The sequence below is a fragment of the Mesitornis unicolor genome, unplaced genomic scaffold (assembly GCF_000695765.1).
Source record: "Mesitornis unicolor isolate BGI_N332 unplaced genomic scaffold, ASM69576v1 scaffold14386, whole genome shotgun sequence".
In the NCBI taxonomy this organism is placed as follows: domain Eukaryota; kingdom Metazoa; phylum Chordata; class Aves; order Mesitornithiformes; family Mesitornithidae; genus Mesitornis; species Mesitornis unicolor.
Window position 1 is genome coordinate 40668 of NW_010189021.1, and position 18463 is coordinate 59130.

Below are 18463 nucleotides of genomic sequence, written 5' to 3' on the forward strand. Positions count from 1 at the left end.
AAAGTTCTGGGATGTAAAGGATGTGTTGACGGTATGTGGATCAGGTAGGCTAGTGAAATAAAAAGAAATGGTTCAGCATGTTAAGGGCACGTACTTGTACTTGTTAAGTACAGCTTGTGCTAGCCCAGGTTAGAGGCAAATCTCAGCAATAACATGGTCATGGTAGAATAATGTACAGGTTCATCTGTGCCTTACTTTACTGCTGTTGACTTTTCTTTGCCATGTTGTTATGTTTTTAATATAATCATACTGTACAGGTCTAACCAATATGTTCATGCTTTTAAGCAGCGTGTTTCTTACCACTTTTGATTTACTGAAAGGATATGTTTTTATTAGAAGAAAGCGAAAGATCTGTAATGGCCTTTACATGGACATGAACCCCTTTCCTGTGAAACGTCACAACTCCTATTTGACCTTAACTGAGTTCTCACTTTCATGGAAGCAATGGGGATAGATCTGTTTAATGGCAATGAAGAAGTAAGAGCGAGAGATTTCTGAGACTTCTTCATTAGGGTCAAGAGGAAAGGTGATCGATTCAACTGTAATATTAGTGTCTTCTTATTTGTGGGTTTGTTGGGTTTTTTTCCGCAGCTCTTTGTGAGATGCACCTACCAGTCAAAGGCTTGTCTGCAGTCTTCCACTGTAAATTATCACATGAAGGTTCTGAAAACATCTGTGTAATCCCTTCACAAAACCATTCATTGTCAAACATGCAGATCAGATTGCAGTCTTTTCGTTGTCAGACAAATTTAATTATCCTAGTAATACATCTTGTTTTCATGCTGTTTTCTGTGAATGTTGTGCAACACAGTGCTAACTTATTTAAAATAAGTGCGTACAAAAGTAGAAATGGAAATGCTACCAGAACTAACTGGCTAACAGATCAGATCTGTGGTAAGTTTCTTGCTGCGTTAATCCCCAGACTCTTAATACGTGCTTAGAGTGATTTAGCATTACTATTGGTTTCTGATATTTTGCTGTTGTGATCTATACTTGCTTTCTTAGGTTTGGAGGGTAGGTTTGGTTTCATATTCTGTGATTCTGTGATATTTAATACTTAATTGACTCTTCTGGTAAACTGATGTGCTAATTAAATACTTGTATCTGTTCACTCAATAGCTAGAGATGATTGCCATGGAAAATCCTGCAGACTTGAAGAAGCAGTTGTATGTTGAATTTGAAGGAGAGCAAGGGGTAGATGAAGGAGGTGTTTCCAAAGAATTTTTTCAACTGGTTGTGGAAGAAATCTTCAATCCAGACATTGGTACGTGTTCAAATAATCTACTAACTGAACTGATTTTTCCTATGAGGGTTGGACCAGGTGATCTTTCAAGGTCTGTTCCAACCTGGGCTGTTCTATGTTTATGCCTTTCTACATCTGCTGCTGCTGCTTTCTGAAGCTCTTCAAGTTTCTTGGTGATCATGAGAGTACTCAACCCATTGAGATTTACTGTCATCGTCAGTCGCTCCCTTAAGGAGGAATAGTCAAAGAATTAAGTGTGTGCAGTTAGTGAAAGCTACCATTGCTTTTTTAGATATTAATCAGTTAGCACAGGGCTTCTTTGTAAGGTTCCTTTGTTTGCTCTCTCACCTTCTCCTAGCTTTGCTTTGTGATTAGCTTCTAGAATTTGTAATCAAACCAAAGAGGAAGAGCTTCTGCAATAAAACCAGAGTAGGACTGTGGTGAGTTTTTGAGTTATTTATTCCCCTTCCTCCAGCTTAAAAAAATCTGATGGTCCCAGTTTTTCTAATGAGTTCATCTAAAAGGGGTATATAAATCCAAAGTGTGGCAGTAATGTCAAATTTGATTGCAGTTAGTTAAGAATTGGGAGTAATTTGATAGATCGGAGCCAAAGTTTTATATTTGTTTGAATAGTCACATTTCCGTATTACCCTTACTCCCTTCACTGGTTTTTATGCTTCTGCTTTATACGTGCAAGGACTATGCTGCTTTTAATATGCAGCTGGTCTGCTGCTTTGAAAAGATAAAAACGTTTAAAGATGTTGCAAATATGTTCTGTTAGAATAGAAGTGAGACCTATCAGGCTCCTACACTAATTTCATAGTTTATGTGAAATAGGATGTCACGTTGTAGTTCCAAGAAGCCCAGCAGTTCATGGCCACTAGTTACTCTGGGGGCATTGAACTGTTTTAAAAAAGAAGGCAGTTGTTCTTGTATTTGTACATCAGAAAATTGGTGAAGAGACACAGAAATTAATTTTGAATGGGTTAAAGAGGAATTCCACAGAACGGGTAACAGAATCCGAACCTTGGCACTTGCCCTTCACCGTACACAAGCCAGTTCTGTAACAAGTGATACTGATCCACAGACAAGTCGTACTCGCTCTGAAAACTGCTGTGAACTTGGAGAGATTTGGAATCTGAATTAGCAAGGGGACTTGGAATAAATTAGAGCATGGCAAAGTAAGGACATTGTAGTACTTTGACTGAGGAAGTTGTATTTCCAGTGCCAAATACATTTTTTGATCAGAGTTGATCTAAACAGAAGTTGTGTGAGGTGCCTATATTGAAATACTCCTATTCAGTAGTTGAAGTCTGATTCAGCTAAGGTCCAACCAGTGTATGTATGTTCCCTGTGTGTAAATACGGGTAACACATTAGAGATGTCTGCACGTTTTAAGTTTTACTTCGGTATTCAAAATATAAAATAGTCTATATAAACTTCTTGTATTCACATCAACTTTGGAGGAAAAAAATTACATTTATTGGCTTTTGGCATGAATATGTAGAAGCAGAAAATGTATCTTACTTTCAGAGTCTTCTTTATCACATAATACTATGCACTGCAGTATAACAGTTTACACACCATATAAACCAAGTGTGACTTACTGATTTGTAAACACTTTATTTACCAGAGAAAATTAAGGAAATTCTTCAAAAGGAATTTAAAATGTCTGTACTTACAGATATATGTGGAGTGATGTTTATTGCTGTAATAGTTTCTTTCCATTACAGTTCGAATGTTTTCATATTAAGGTGCCTTAAATTTTATTCAAATGAGGCAATAACTCAGACAAAATATTGAATTTATGACCAACAGTCACCATGGTAAAAGGGAAAAAGGAATAATTTCATACAGTATTCTTATTCCTAGCAACACTATGCAATTGTTTTCCCCTTATTGCAGCTCCCAGTTTTTTCTGGTGCTTTATTATGATTTTAATGTACTTTTGTCTTAATTTTGGTCAGTGAATTGTGTTTAATATTGAAGTGTTTCCAGATGTGGATCTGGGTAAACTCTTAGCCCTTCATTATTAGGTATTTGCTGGAGTTTTTTGTTTTGACTGTTAACTCTTCCATCACCTTCCAGAAAGGACAAACCATTGCTTTTATTGTGCAAATAATCCAGAAGTTACTTAAGTCAATTCAGAAAATGGAATGCAGGCTTCTATTTCATGTTTCTTCTATAGATGCTTGTGTTGCTCATGTGTTTCTGATTTCTCGTTGCCTTACCTAATGTGTTAGTCTGTTATTTGTGTGCTCACCTAATAGCTGACCCTCTAGTAGTGACTTGCAGAGATAAATAATGGTCAATGTTGGGGAATAGTCAGAGTCTCTGAATGAGTATGCAGTCATTTCCTTACACTGAATAAGAATTCAGGTTTTATCTCTTGGCTGAAGGTGACATATTCTTTTCAGTCTCAAGAGTAATTTTGTGGCTCTGTTCATGTGACTTTGTAATCAATTTGTACATCTCCATAGGTTGTAAATAGGCATATTTTTTTAAGAGCTGACAAGAAAATTCTTACGGCAAATGTAGTTCCTGTTCTGGACCACGTGCCTCTTAACTTCTGGTGTGTGGGGAAGAAGGAGCCTGGGTGCTTTTCCTTAGGCTCTGCCTGGAAATCATGGGACTTGACTGACTTTGCAACAGGTCACTGGGACTATACTTGTCCAGGGTGGTGTCTCTCCCTCCCCTTAAGTCTATGGGTTTTGCATTTATCTTGCTTCAGAATCTAGTCAGCTAAGTAATGGATTTTACCATGGGGGACATTTAAATAGTTTATAGCCTGTCCACAAACTCTGGTTTCATAAATCTAGTGGCTTGCTACAGCCAAAAGGGTAAGAGACTCTTTGCCCTTCGCCTGTCTGTACAGCTCCTGGCATGTGCCAGTTCAGCTGTGTTGAAGCCTTCTGTGAAGGCAATCAGCCTGTGAACTCGGCAGGAAATTGTCACCTGAAACAGGGAGCTGAATCAGATGAAGGGATAGGGGAACAAAGCAACACCTTTCCCTTTCAGCAGTGAAACTGCTAAAATGGCAACCCCTCCTTGTGAAATAACAGTCCCATGTTATGTTTTCCCCTCAAGTTAGGATGTGTGAGATAGCTGCAGCAACTCAGTGAACCTTTAAACAAACAAACAAAAAAAGACCTTAGGCATCTAACTCTTAAGTTCATATGTGATGGTTAATCCCTCCTTCATCATCATAGCACCCAATCCAGTAGTAGGGCTGCATCTAGTCCTGTTCCTAGTCCTGCTGGAACTGCCTGGAAAAGCCTTTGAGGAAAGGCTGTCACTTTATAGTGATTGGAGCTCTTCAGGATTATTTCATCCACGTGGTTGGTGATTGTGTTCTTTTCTTACACTGTTGTTTATTGACGTTATGATCTATGTTGGCAATGTGCTGCCGCTTCCTCGGTAATGGAAGGGGCTGAAAGGCTGTGTTTGTACAGCTTCAGTGTCATATTGCAGCCTCCTGTGTGCTTTTACTGGTAATGTGAGTAGCAGTATTTTGAGCAGCTCCAATTACCCTAAGGTGAGTAGTTCCTCTTTGCCATTAAGTTCAGTATAATGTTAAGTTAAACATGTCATGGTTTGGACACAAAAACTAATGCAAATGAGTTTTTAACGGTATGTTTTACATGTAATTTTTATTGAAATGTAACCATAATTGTTCAACGTCATTTCTTTACAGGGATGTTCACATATGATGAATCTACAAAACTGTTTTGGTTTAATCCGTCCTCTTTTGAAACTGAGGGTCAGTTTACACTGATTGGCATTGTACTGGGTCTGGCTATTTACAATAACTGTATACTGGATGTACATTTTCCAATGGTTGTCTACAGGAAGCTAATGGGCAAAAAAGGAACTTTCCGTGATCTGGCAGACTCTCATCCTGTAAGTTCATTATGTTCTTTGAGTTTATTAATGCATTTTCCATGCAGTAACTTAGTCTAGATTTAAATTAAAGATCACTGTCAGAAGTTGAAGTGAAATAACTAGTGACTTAAAAGAGCCTGTATTTGTTACAATAAGTTCATAAGCAATAAAACCTCTTACTACATCTGGTTTAAAGGAGGCAGAATTGTCAAGTCAACAAATAGGGCTGGATATCAATAAAGCTTTGTTGTGTTTTTTTTACATACTGCCTAAATTGCTTCATATCACTAAGCACTATTAGACATAAATTATTATTAATAGTGTCTTTCCAAAGAGATAGCTAAAATTAGGCTGTTTGTTTCTATTTGTAGAAGTAGATTCCACAAAAAAAGTGAAAGTAACAGTAGACATACAAAGGTGTGATGGTCATACCGTTTTTTTGTCTAAAGCAAAAGACAGATGAGGCAGTTCAGGAATATCCCTGGAGTTTGAGAACAGTGGTCAGTGCCCATCTTCCCCCACCCCTCCCCAGGCTGTGGCTATGCAGAAGTGCCAAGCCATGCGTGTTCTTTAGTGGACAGAGCGTAGAAGCACGTATGGAGAACGTCGTGGCCCTGCTCTGTCTTCAACCTGTACCTTTCCCTCGTGGTAGCTAGTATGAATTATTAGTATGAGTTAGTAATACATCTCATTTCATTTCAAATGGTGGGACATTGCCCTTTCATAAGCAGTTATGCAAAAGCTTCAGTTATTCAAAAAAGATTAGTAAAGTGCTACTGATTAAAAAGGAACTTTATTTTTAATCAGAAAATGAGGCATATGTAATAAAAAAATAGGTTATCCAGTCTGCTTTGGATGGCTACATATAACAGCATGCCAACTTTGACCAGTTTCTCTGTAAAATAATGTTGAGAAATACACAGCGCTCCTAGTTTCCTGTAATTTTTATTACATACTCACATTTTCTTAATGACAGCAAAAGTGGTTTTATTTCTATAGAACAAGGCAGGGCATTTGTTAATTTTGCTCCCCTGCTCTTGCATTTCTCCTCTGACACCTACACTGACTTCTTTTAAAACAGTGCTTTTTAAACTCTTTGTATTCTAGTATGACTTAAACACTTACTCCAGAGCTTCTCAAGCCAAAAATTTTATTTGGAGTATTCAAGACTTCCAGTGCTTTTTCTGGTGCTACAGAGCACGGAGGATATGGTGTTCACCAGTTGTCACCACCAATGGTTCCAAGTCCAGTCATTTTCATTATCTTTTTTTCCATAGTCATTTCAGCTCTTAAAGGTGCTCTGAAAGAATCAAAAGGAGTAGGTAAAATCAGGTAGTGAGAGGCTGAGGCTTACGTGTGAAGTTTCTTGTAAGTTCGCATTTATACATGTAATCCATGTGAAATAATTAAAACAACGAGAAGAAGTTCATTACTTCACTATAACAATATAATTGCACTCAGTTGTTGCTATTACCTTCACTTTGCATTCTTGAGCCCTACACCTCTGTCCCAGCCAAAGAATTTTTCCTCTTTTGCATGGCCTTTGGTTTCCAAGAGAGTCTTGGACTTTTCCCAGGGCACAGCAGGGAGGAAGGCTGGTTGCTCCTTTGAATAGAGCAGACTCTTACAGGTAACTTCAGATTCCAGTTGGGGAATTATGACCTAAATTGTGGTTTATTTATTTATTTTTGTGCATAAATGTTTCATTACTTTAATGTCTGCCCCATCTGTGTTGCTTCAAGATTTCTTCCTAGTTTGTTTGGGTTTTAAATTCAAGATGTAGGAGGGAAAAAACCAGCTGCTTGAATTTATCTGATATAAGATACAGCATTTTCTTTGATTTTAATGCATATATGCTCAACTTACTAGTGTAACATGTTCTGTATGCCAAAGGTAAATACAGTTTCAAAAGAGTTAGAGGAGGAAGAGGTAATCTGTGGCTTTTAAGGTACAAATCTGACCATTGCATTTAGGAAGATTCCTGCGTACTGGTAGGTTCTTCTAAGGGCGTTTGCCATGGGTTGGTCTTTCTTCTAACTCATTGCCATGGGTTGGTTTTTTTTGCCTGTCCTTAATATCTGCTACTGGTTGTTTTTACAAATGCTGAGCTTAATATACCTTTGTTTGGACTGTTACTGGAGATCTTAGGTGACTTGTGTCATAAATGTAACAACCCTTTCTGAGGCAGGTGATTTTGTGTCTTCTGGTGTTACTCAGTGAAATCTATTGAAATTTATTTATGACAGACTTGTATTTCTTACTCCGTTTAGGTTCTTTACCAGAGTTTGAGAGACTTGCTAGAGTATGAAGGGAGTGTGGAAGATGATATGATGATAACGTTTCAAATATCTCATACGGATCTCTTTGGCAATCCAATGATGCATGATTTAAAGGAAAACGGTGATAAAATTCCTATCACGAATGAAAATAGGAAGGTACGCTCAAATATTTTTTAAAATATAATCTGTAATTTTTAGATAATCTATGCAGAATTATAGAGATGTTTATAATGGTTTGGTCTCACTTGTAATTTAAGTTTAAAAGCCTTTTAAAATTACTGTAGCACAGCATAATTGTAAGCAGAAAAAGCTTCTCTTTTAAAGAAAGTATTGATTCATCCATACATAGCTTCTGGGTGTGGTGTTTGACCTGTTGAAGAAATATTTGTGACTTGCTCTTGATTATTGCTGAGTAGAAACTAAGCCCAGATAATCTGCATAGAATTAGAGAATTAAATGTATTTTGGGGTCTTATATTTCTGGGAGATACTTTAAGTGGCATGTGTCAAAGTACTAAGTTTTTTGGGGGGATTGTTTCCTTACAGGAATTTGTCAATCTGTATGCTGACTACATACTCAATAAATCAGTAGAAAAGCAGTTCAAGGCCTTTCGGAGAGGATTCCACATGGTCACCAATGAATCTCCTTTGAAATATTTATTTAGACCAGAGGAAATTGAATTACTTATTTGTGGAAGTAGGGTAAGAATCCTGAATGTGCACCAGAAAGTGGAGCTTTTTTGATCCTAACTATATAACTAGTGGCTATTCTTAAAAATGTCATCTTCTTACAGAATTTAGATTTTCAAGCACTAGAAGAAACTACAGAATATGATGGTGGCTATACAAGAGACTCTCTTATAATTAGGTAAGTTTTTCTTTTACATGCCTGTTTCTTCATAATGAATCTAATATTGTAAGATTTAGTATTTTTGTAGTACTGGAAATGCAAGTATCTTGTGTGTGTAGTTTCACTTTACTCAAGTAATGTCATTAGAAAAGAGCAGATAGTATCAACATCGTCTTAGCTTCCAGTGAATTTTTATAAAGCTTGAAAGGGATTTTTTTCCCTGGGTTTTTTGTCTGTCTCTTATACGATATTACCACTGTTCTGCTGGTTTTTTTAAAAAAATCACAAATACTGAATTGTCTGAATAGGTTGCACATGTAGAACTGTCTTCTCTAAGTAGACATCAAGTAAATCCAGTATTTTTTAAGAGGGCAAATGTTTTTAATGCTTTTACCTTTTTGTCCCCTTTGACTAGAGAACTCTGAAGACAAGGGTCAGAGATGTGCGCGTCCTCTAGACTTTGCCAACTGGTTCCTGCTAGAGTAGAAAACCTTTTACACCAGTTGCATTTATTTACTGTGATGTCTAAAGAAGGTGGTAGAAAGGGACAGCGTAGTGGAACCAGTTTAATTCCATAGGGAATAGGAATAATACAATAAAGGAAGAATATTTGTAGGTCACTTATCAGCCGAATTAACATTTAAAACCATTTAACCTGGACTGTTTTAGTAATATTTCTGATTTCCACTTCTGAGCCTCATTAATAACTACATTACTGTTAGTTTTGGTTTATAAATGCAACTTGTAAACTGAAGTTAACATTGTTTAGAATTACGAAACCTTCAAAGTTTAGTTACTTTTTAAAATCTCATTTATACCAAAGAACCTTTTGAGTTTGCTTACTACTTTATTTCTTCCTTGGTAGGGAATTCTGGGAAATAGTCCATTCATTTACGGATGAACAGAAAAGACTATTCTTACAGTTTACAACAGGCACAGACAGAGCCCCTGTGGGAGGACTTGGAAAGTTAAAGATGATCATAGCCAAAAATGGCCCAGACACAGAGAGGTAAAACAAGAAAGTAAATTACGTTTTGTTTGTTTATAAATGGAAGCAAATTCTGTGCTTTTAATTTATTATTGTTTTAAATCTGAAAGTTGCGTCTTTAAGCAAAGTAGATTCTATTTAACCTCATTATTTTGGATTTGTGAAACAGCAATGTATTTCTTTGTGTGTACTTTGTGTTCCCAGATCTGAATTCTTCCTTTTTTTGTTTTCCCCACAGGTTACCTACATCTCACACATGCTTTAATGTACTTTTGCTTCCGGAGTACTCGAGCAAAGAAAAGCTTAAGGAAAGATTATTGAAGGCCATCACATATGCCAAAGGATTTGGCATGCTGTAATAAAAATAACAAAAGGGATTTTAAAAATGATGGTGATGATGTCCCTGTCCAAAAAGGCCATAAGATAGTGAGCTACAGTAGTCACCTGTGTTTGTGCCTCCCTTCTTTACTGGGGACATTGGGCTGGAACAGCAGATTTCAGCTGCTTATATGAACAAAATCTTTATTTTTTCTTTTAGCGTGAAAGTGTTACATATTCTTTCACTTGTATGTACAGAGAGGTTTTCCTGAATATTTATTTTAAGGGTTAAATCACTTTTGCTTGTGTTTATTACTGCTTGAAGTTGAGCCTTTTTGAGTATTTACAAGAAAACAAACTGTACTCTCCCAAGGAAAATATTGCCATCATTTGTAGACCATGTAACCTTCAAGTATGTGCTATATTTTTGTCCCTGTATCTAATCGAATCAAGAACTGTAATTTTTGAAGAGTTTGCTTTTGAAACTTGAAGTCTTGGAAAACAGTGTGATGCAATTACTGCTGTTCTAGCCCCCAAAGAGTTTCTGTGCAAAATCTTGAGAATCAATAAAGATGGAAGGGAGAACTTGGAATGTTAAATTGCAGCCTTGAGAACTTTACTTTAGTCACAGCACAACAATTAAAATTCATTTCACTATATGTTGTCTTCACATCTCTTGTAACGAATTGTGTTTTTAATTAGGAAACATTTCTTAGCATATGAAAGGGTAGAGGTTCTAGTTACTTTTTCAAAAAAGAAGTTTACTGGGGAAAGTGCATTTTCAACTGAACAGCTTTAGCGTAGGGAGTGAAGTGTTTGGGAAAAAAGATAGGGAGTTTTTGCTATATTATAAACAAAGCATGTGGAAGTGCACTTAAAATGAAGTTTTATTCTTAATTGCCTATTACGTTGACATTTAAAATAGACAATCTGAAGTCTTCCCTACGTGTTATGTCATCACCATTTATTTAATGAATCGTTGTTCCTACTTATCAAGGCACATGATCAGTGTTGCAACATAGTCTAAAGGGATGGCTACTGTATTTTAATCTCATCTAACAATAAGCAAAATTGAACAATATTAAACGTAAGGCCTACTTCATGTTGTACACTTCCAACCATTAAATAAACTGTTAGAAAGTAAGTACTAAGGTTATGTTCATCTACTACGTAAAGTATTCAGTAGGTTTTTAATTTAACGCTACAGATCATATCAGAAATAAATCCTTTACCTTTCGTAGTCTGTGTTTAATGTTAATTTCTCCTGTTGCAATACATGATAAAGGGATTATGCATTTTTAGGTGAGGATGTAACTGGCATATCTCTTTTCCTAATACAAGCTGCAGCGGATGTGCAGAGCTGAGCTTGTGCCTTGACAATTGCTGTAATGGACTACTACCCATCAAACCCATGACTGTGTGGAATTGGCATTAAAAGGCATAGTTTTGAAATCATTGGAGGAAGAAAAGATGTCTTTCAGGACTATTTTAATAAATTCTTTCTAGTAATAGACAACTGTCATGTAACTGATGCTGAATAAAACAGTGACCTTTTTTCACCACGGTTCAGTGAAAAAGAAAACAAGCTACTTCCTTACTTGGAGAAATCGGGTATTAAATTATTTGATTAGAAAATCTTGTAGTACAGCATAATTTGAGGGTTGCAAGTATGTAAAACTCTCCAGAAAGTGAACCGTAGTGATGTGGGTTCCAGCTATGTTCCCCTCCCAAATTCAAGCCAATGCAAGATGGCCTGGATGTGGGGACAAACTTGCTGGGGAGGAAGAGGTGCTAGCTGTCTTCTGGTCTGGGATCTCAAGGTGGCACTTAGGGCATTCCTTCTTGAATGTTCACCTCATTGCATGTCCTTGAAGAGGAAAACACAGGATGCCGTACCTCTCAGTAGGGCAGCTGACAACAGTGCTTGCCAGTTCCTTCAGGTTTGGGGCATCTTTTACTGTAGGTGGCCAGAACAAGATTTGCTGAGTGCCTTGAGGTGTTTTATTACAAGTATGAAACACGTGATACTGCTATGTGGTATGTACTACGTCTGAAGTCTAATACTGTTAAAATATACTTACAACTTGGTGTGTTCTGATGTAGCTGCAGATGGTGGTTATGCCTAGCTGACAAGTGAATAAGATAATGTTGGGTTATTTTACATAGGTCTAAAAGCTGGGCAGACTGCATACTTGGATAGCAATACAGTTCTCCAGTTGAAGTGCTGGCATTGTAAATATGCTTTTTTGTCTTCCTTTAGCATTAAGATTAAAATAATACATAACTGTATTGGCCTTCAAAAAGCATAAACTGTTTTTCAAGGAATCGTTTTCAGGTAAGACATGAATACTTTATATTTGACAGATTTCCCATTTAAATATATACCGCTTTCCCCAAAGTCCCCCTGTATTGAAACCATATCTCCTTAGCAGTGTTTTAAATGTGATGGTTGTCCAGCAGCAACAGTTGATAAGGCTTAACATAAATAAATCTGGAGGTCTTGTAGCTGCAGGCTGTTCTCATGCCCTACAGAAGTTCCAGTCCGTCCCTTCTGTTGCTTGAAAGGTTTGTCCAAGTGCGGAAAATGCCATTTTCAGTTCTTTTTTTCTGGGCTCCAGGCCCACCCAGAATGTATTTCACTCTCACTTAGTCTTTCAGTAGTGCTTCGCAAATTTAAGTCTACAAAGCTTACTTCGGAAACTTAGGTGTACTTTTATGTGTCACTGAAATACCTCTCAGGTGAAACAGAAGACTCTTTGTCTAAGGTACAAGTCTGATGCCAGTGTGCTGGTACTCTCCTCAGGGTGTCCTTAATATGGTAACAAGAAGGTATTTTGGGCATCTCGGCATTGTCTCACTTGACAAGTGACAAATGCCTCTTTGAGTGTTTCCTTCTGCACCCTAATAGACTGCCAAGTTGTTTCCAACCCTGGTGCAAAGGGGATATTAGGCTTTTAACTGTATTTTCTAGTATGTTATGCCTCAAAAATGATAGTAATGCAAGGTACACTGAAAAGAATCATCTAAGTACTGAACGAACACAGTTGTTTTTTTTCCAGGTTCAGGTGTGAAGGAATAGCTTTATTTAGCTCTAAAGGAATGTTAGCCTGAACAGAGCATCGCCTTTTAAAAGGTAAAGGCCATTGTTTGTTGCTAAGAAGATTTCAGGAGCAGCCATCAGGAGTGAGCACAGTTGAGTTAAGGCATAGCATTTTGTGAACCTCTGCTTGGGCGTATCGTTCGTTTGCCAGAAGCCTGGGACAGGGCTGTGACAGCCAAGGAGACGTCCTCCAGCCCCGTGCTTTGAGGATAGCTGGAATGGGCTGGCCATGAGCCTGGGGCTCCAAGCAGCTCTGTGTTACTGGAGTCAATCCATGCCTCATCCAACAGTGGTCTTCACTGCTAAAGCAGGAGCTTCATACCACATGTCCTGCCAAGCAGGGCCGAGCCTCCAGGTAGCCCACAGGGTGGCTACCCAGACGTTTACCTGGGCTTCTACTCTGGAGCAGGGAGTGGAACACTGGTTTCTGTCCTGCTGATGTGCAGCAGGAGGACAACACTCACAGCATCAGCTGTAAGGTGCTTCCCTGGCACTGTTGTAGCCAGTTACCTCCAGGTACAATTTTATCTCACCAGGAGATTAAAAATTTCCTGGCGGTCTCCAGAATTTTCAGGATAAAGATGCTTCAGGTGGGCTTAATGTTTGATCTGTGCCTGCCTTACTGTGCAGAAAAGCTGGCATTTTGGTGTGTAAGATGGAGCAGGAACTTCTTCCAAGTTTAGCTCTGCAAAATGCAGCCTTTCCTGACAAAAGCTTGGTTTATCATGGTTAGTCTCAGAATTACTGGAGTGATCAAAGTTGTCACCAAATTCGTAAGACCATCAAGGACTTTAATTTTATTAAGAAATTCAGTTTTATACCACATCATAGAAGGGACACTGCTTTGGAAAGAGTTGATTACTAGCATTTGCCTTTAGACAGGTCACTTCTGATCCAGGTTAGTTCTTTTGGAAAACCCATGAAATAATGGCATGTATTATTTCCTTGTGTTCTATCTAAGGATGTCTTCAGCTGTTGATTTTTGTTGTTTGTTTTTTTTATTAACAAAATTGAAAAGGGTATCACTGCTGGAATTCTTGGAGCAGTAGTATTTTAAAGTTACCTGCTAGCTGGTGTTGGCTGTATGCTGCGCAGCTGCGAGGTTTCTGTCTTCATAGCTTTGCTGTCATTAAATCACCCAGTGAGGTGCTGACCTGCAGTTGGAGGGCTTTCCTGCCGCTGGCACTGCATCCTGATGTACCACCTTGTCGCTGGACCTGGGAGTCTCTCCTCCCAGTGTCCCAGATGTTTCTACCGCGTCTTTGGCTGAGTTTCTGGTAAGTGGCATCATGGCTGAGCCTGGAATGGGGCAGCTCATTCCCTGCAACTGCAGACCAGGTGGACCAGGGACTGCCCCGCTTGTTGGAAGCTGCTGTGACAGAATCCACGAGGAGCAGGAAAAAACAAATTTTCTTTTGCTGTGTCTGTGGATTGTGCCTGCTGCTTGTGATCTTTGAAAGCCACAACCAATTTTTTATTGTCTCAGAAAAATACAGCATTTCTTTCCCTTGGATGCAAATTGTGTCTCGCAAAGCAGCACATCTGCAATTAGAACCACCTTCCCACCATCCCTTGAGGGTTTTGTTGTGTTCTGCAGTATTTGGAGGCTACATCCAGAGAGTGCTCCCAATGAACAGTTGAAGTCTACCTAGGATGTTCGTATTTATGTGTATCTGTAGCTTAATATATATCCCACTTCAGCTTTTCTATGTGGAGGGATGTCCAAGAGACAAGGGTATCAGAGATGCAAGTAGAGGTCAGGAATTATCCTATTTCAGGATAATAAAATGGCATTAGGAACTGCTACGTTGTCTTCCAGGGCAGGTTTGTGCGTAGTTTTAGGACTTCAGGAGTCAGCTCTGGTTTCATTTTTAAGTCGCTCAGCGATTGCTGATGTTGGATTTCAACCTTTGGAAGGACACGCAGCACAGCTGAACCAAACAGCTACATGTGCAGGGGTGCTGCTGCTCATACGGGCTGACAACTCACACTGAGGAATGTCGAGTGAAGATAAAAACTGCAGCAGCTTTAAGGTTTGTGACTGAACTGTTGTGTGCAAAGCTGACAAGAAGCCTTTCTCCCTTGTGTCACTCAGAGCTCTGGTGTGTGTTCCTGCTGTCCCAGTGGGCTCACACTTGGAGGAAAACCCTTCAGTCTTCCCACTGCATGCTTTTGCTTCCGGATCTGTGTAGTACAGCAGGGGAAGCAACAGTGCTCACAGGTAACTGCCTGTTAAATGGCAACATATCTGTTCTAACTTTTGAGGAACCATAGATTATGTGCTGCTACATTTTATGTAGTTATTTTATGTAGTTATTTCCCATTGCAAGCACTCAGTGTTTGAGCAGCGAGATGTGAAGATCAGGTGAGGTAGTATGATGCAATTAAGATTTTTTAATTATTATAAATCTTTTTTTTATTTTAAACATAATCTGTGCATGAAGAATCCTATGAACTTCCATAGCAAGTCACCTAAAATAAAGCAAGTGACACTTTGGCCTCAGCAACACTGATAATTTCAATTCAAAACACAACATGGACTCTTCATCACGATAAGGGTTGTGTTTTGGCCAGTTTCTTTCAAGTCTCTCTGGAGAGGACCTCGTATTCCCAAACTAAAATCCCCCAGTGGATGTCCTTTCTAACAAAGTTCCCATCTGGCTGCTTTGAGGTCAGGCTGCAACTGCTGGGCTCTGCCCTTGCCAGGCTGTGCCGTTGCCCTGGCTGTAGCAGCCAGTGCACGTGAGAGCATCACTCCTGCACCAGGAGTCATTCTGGACAGTGGTCCTTGGGTCCTTTCAGAGGCAGTCCTGCACCAGACCTGCAGCTTTTTGGATAACCAGTTTTGAGTTTGTCATCCAAGTTAGTTTTCTTGCTGGCTTTGCTTTTGGATAAGAGAGGCCTTCTGGCTGTCTCAGCCCTAGGAAAGGTTTGGTGGATCTGGGAGACTGTTTCTAGAACCACCTGCTGCTGCTGTTGCCACCTTCAGAGGATGGTTTTAGTCCTTGCTCTGTCTTGTGCTCTTGGTTTTTCCTGAAGGGACAGCGGGTGGTCTGGAGCCACCGCTTGGCTGCTGCCTCCTGCTGCAGACCAGCAACGGGGGAAGCTGGAGGTGCAGAAGCAACGGTGATCTCCCTGCCACCACCGAGCCTCACTGCTGCAGGTCTGTGACTGGTAAAAATGGGCTGTTTGGGCAATTTCTTACCAGCATCTGCAAGGTGGGTGCCTCCAGCAGCCATATTCTGCTGGTTTTTACCTTTCCTCTGGGAATATCTCATCTCCAGGCTGGTTGCAGCTTCTGGAGTCTCCCAGTGGCTGATGGCAGCATCAGTTGGTCTCATCACCTTCTGCAGTCCCTCTGTGATGTTTTTTCTCCCACGCAGAGGTGAGGGTGAAACCCTGTAGGACTGAAACCTGTATGGAGTAAGTAGATCTGCTCTGCTGCACAGCGCTTCTCCCACCCTTGGCACTGGTGATGGCTGGGGAGGGGGAGCATGGGCTGCTGGAGATGTCCCTGTCACCCACTGGTCTGGCATGTGGTCATGGCCACTGAAGTTTTAAGTGCAAATCAATTGTAGGAAACTGCCTGGTTAATAGAAAGGGGCTTCTCTATCCGTTTTCCCTGGGGCTCCAGGTCTCTGTGCGTAGTGGGAGGCAACCGTGTTATTGCAAGGAGATGAGGCACTGGGTTTTCAGCACTCAAAATCCATTAAAAACCATCTCTGGATCGTGTCCTTCACTGTGGAGCACCCAAAGCCTCTGCTGTAGGAGAGGCTTCCTTGTGCTGAGCACTGGATGAGTACCAGTGAACAGGCAGCCCTGAGGAGTTGTTTTGAACAGCCTAAATCTGCAGATAATTTTAAAATAGTGGGAATCACACTGAAGCTTGTTCAATGAATTACCTACACCGTTCTGCAAATAAAATATTTGCACTTCAGTGAGGAACTGGCAATAGGTTGTCCTAAAAAGAGTAGATCTCTGCAGCAGAGTTGGTTTGATTCATCAGCCCTGGAGGCAAACTGTGCCAGAGAAATATTAATTTCATGTTGCTTTGTCTCCTTCCCTGGAAAGGCAGGAAGTGCCCACTGGCTCCTGCTGTGCTGCCCACCTGAAGGGGCTCCTCAGGTGTGGTGACTGCTGTGGCAAAAATAACTGTTGACATAAGGACAGAACGGGTTGGGTGTTTTTTGGTGGTTTTTTTTTCATAAAACTGTGAGTAATGACATGTCAAAACAGATGAAAAGCTGAGAAATTAATAACTGTTCCTCAAGCAGTCCAGGATGCAGTTGTGCTTTCTGATTTTCCATGTAACTGTTCTTCAGTGACCCTGTTACAGACAGGCCGATACCAGCCACTACAAGGAATAGCAACTATTAGTAAATTCATGGTTCTACGCTTCTGGGTTTAGTATCCAACCCCCAGTTTACCTGTACAAATAGAACAGGTCTCTGTTAGAGCTGCATGGTGTCCTCCTTGGCCTCTGTGGAGGACAGCCTTTGGCATGGGAGCTGCAGCCATTAGCACCTTGTCCTGTGCTCTCCCTGCAGAAGCTGAGCAGAAGTGGTAGAGCTGATGAAGAAAATCTCTTTGTGAGAGCTGCTGCTGGAGTAAAGCTAATGTTTGCGTTCGTCCTTGAAGCTGAGGACACCCTGCTGTCCTCTTGAAGCTGCAGGAATCAATTTTGTTTAAATAATGTCAGTTTTCAGTTCCCTCATCACTCTGCTCTTAGGGCACAAAGCAGGGAGGACTGCGAACACAGAACGGCAGAACTTTATTTTCCACAGTGAGGCTGCAAGGGCTCTTGGCAGCAACAGGCCTGGGTCTTTGACTTATGAGCTGGAAACAGTTGCAAAATCTGAATTTTCAGAAATTTTAGACCCAGGGCTTGCATTTGTTTTCCCTCCCATTCCACCCAAGGCAGAAGGGCAGTGAGCAGGGCTTCCCCATCCTCCCCAGGCATTTTCCTCCTCCTCTGGCTCTGGACTGTGGCAGGGGCTGGGGGAGTGGGGGGCTCCTGGACTGATGGCTTCCCTCAGGAAAGCTGCAGCAGCTGAAATGTTGTGCTTCAGCTGCCTGTACAGCTGCCAGGTCCATTTAGTGCATAATTCGTTTTGCTCTCAGGGATACACAAAGGGTTTTTAGAAATGCTAAATTATGTAAACAAGGGGTTGATTCTTTTTGTCTGTTCCAGGATGGAAACATTAATGGAAGAGCCGGGAAACTTTGAAGCCAAGTACAAATGCTGTCATCTCACAAATCTTCAGGATGAAGAGCAGCTCTCCCTTGGCCAGCCCAACTGCATTATCTCCTTGGACAACCTGGACTGGGTTTGGCCTCTGAAACCTTGTCTCATCCTTGCCCAATGTGTCTTCCAAACCAGCACTGTACAGACCAGCTCAGGGAAAGCACTAATGCTTTTGTGAGGCAGAGGAAAATGAACAGTTTGTTTCTTAATGTAAAGCAGAGCCCTCTCTTCTTGTAGGTTAATAAAATACTTGGCAGGAGTAAAACTGTAAACCAGCTGCTTAAGACAAAGGAGTTAAATGCAGGGTTGTTCCTTCCTGGGCTGTTTCTGCAGAAGGAGCTGCAGAGTCACGCTAACCCCAACCCTCGGGGTATGTGAGGGGGTCTGTACCCATGCACCTGCTGCTTTGCTGTCAGCATCATTTCAGTTGTCCAGTTCAGTTCATTGAATTTTCTGGAGCAGAGCTTTTTCCTGTAAAAACTGTTAAAGTAAAATAATAGTAGGGGATGAAGGGAAGATGATGGGGTGGGGGGGGGGGGGGGGCGGGGCGACTGTGGGT

The 18463-nt window shown here is 40.3% G+C and overlaps 1 protein-coding gene across 1 annotated transcript in view; it reads left to right on the top strand.

Annotated features, from left to right (window-relative positions):
- UBE3A (ubiquitin protein ligase E3A) overlaps window positions 1-10154 on the top strand; it is a 35540-nt gene extending 25386 nt beyond the window's left edge. Inside the window, exons 6-12 of the mRNA XM_010185928.1 lie at window positions 1120-1264; window positions 4938-5143; window positions 7396-7560; window positions 7950-8105; window positions 8198-8271; window positions 9119-9262; window positions 9480-10154. Coding sequence (XP_010184230.1) covers window positions 1120-1264; window positions 4938-5143; window positions 7396-7560; window positions 7950-8105; window positions 8198-8271; window positions 9119-9262; window positions 9480-9600 — 1011 coding nt within the window. The 3' untranslated portion in view covers window positions 9601-10154. The remainder of the gene's footprint in view (window positions 1-1119; window positions 1265-4937; window positions 5144-7395; window positions 7561-7949; window positions 8106-8197; window positions 8272-9118; window positions 9263-9479) is intronic.
- Window positions 10155-18463: the final 8309 nt, after the last annotated feature.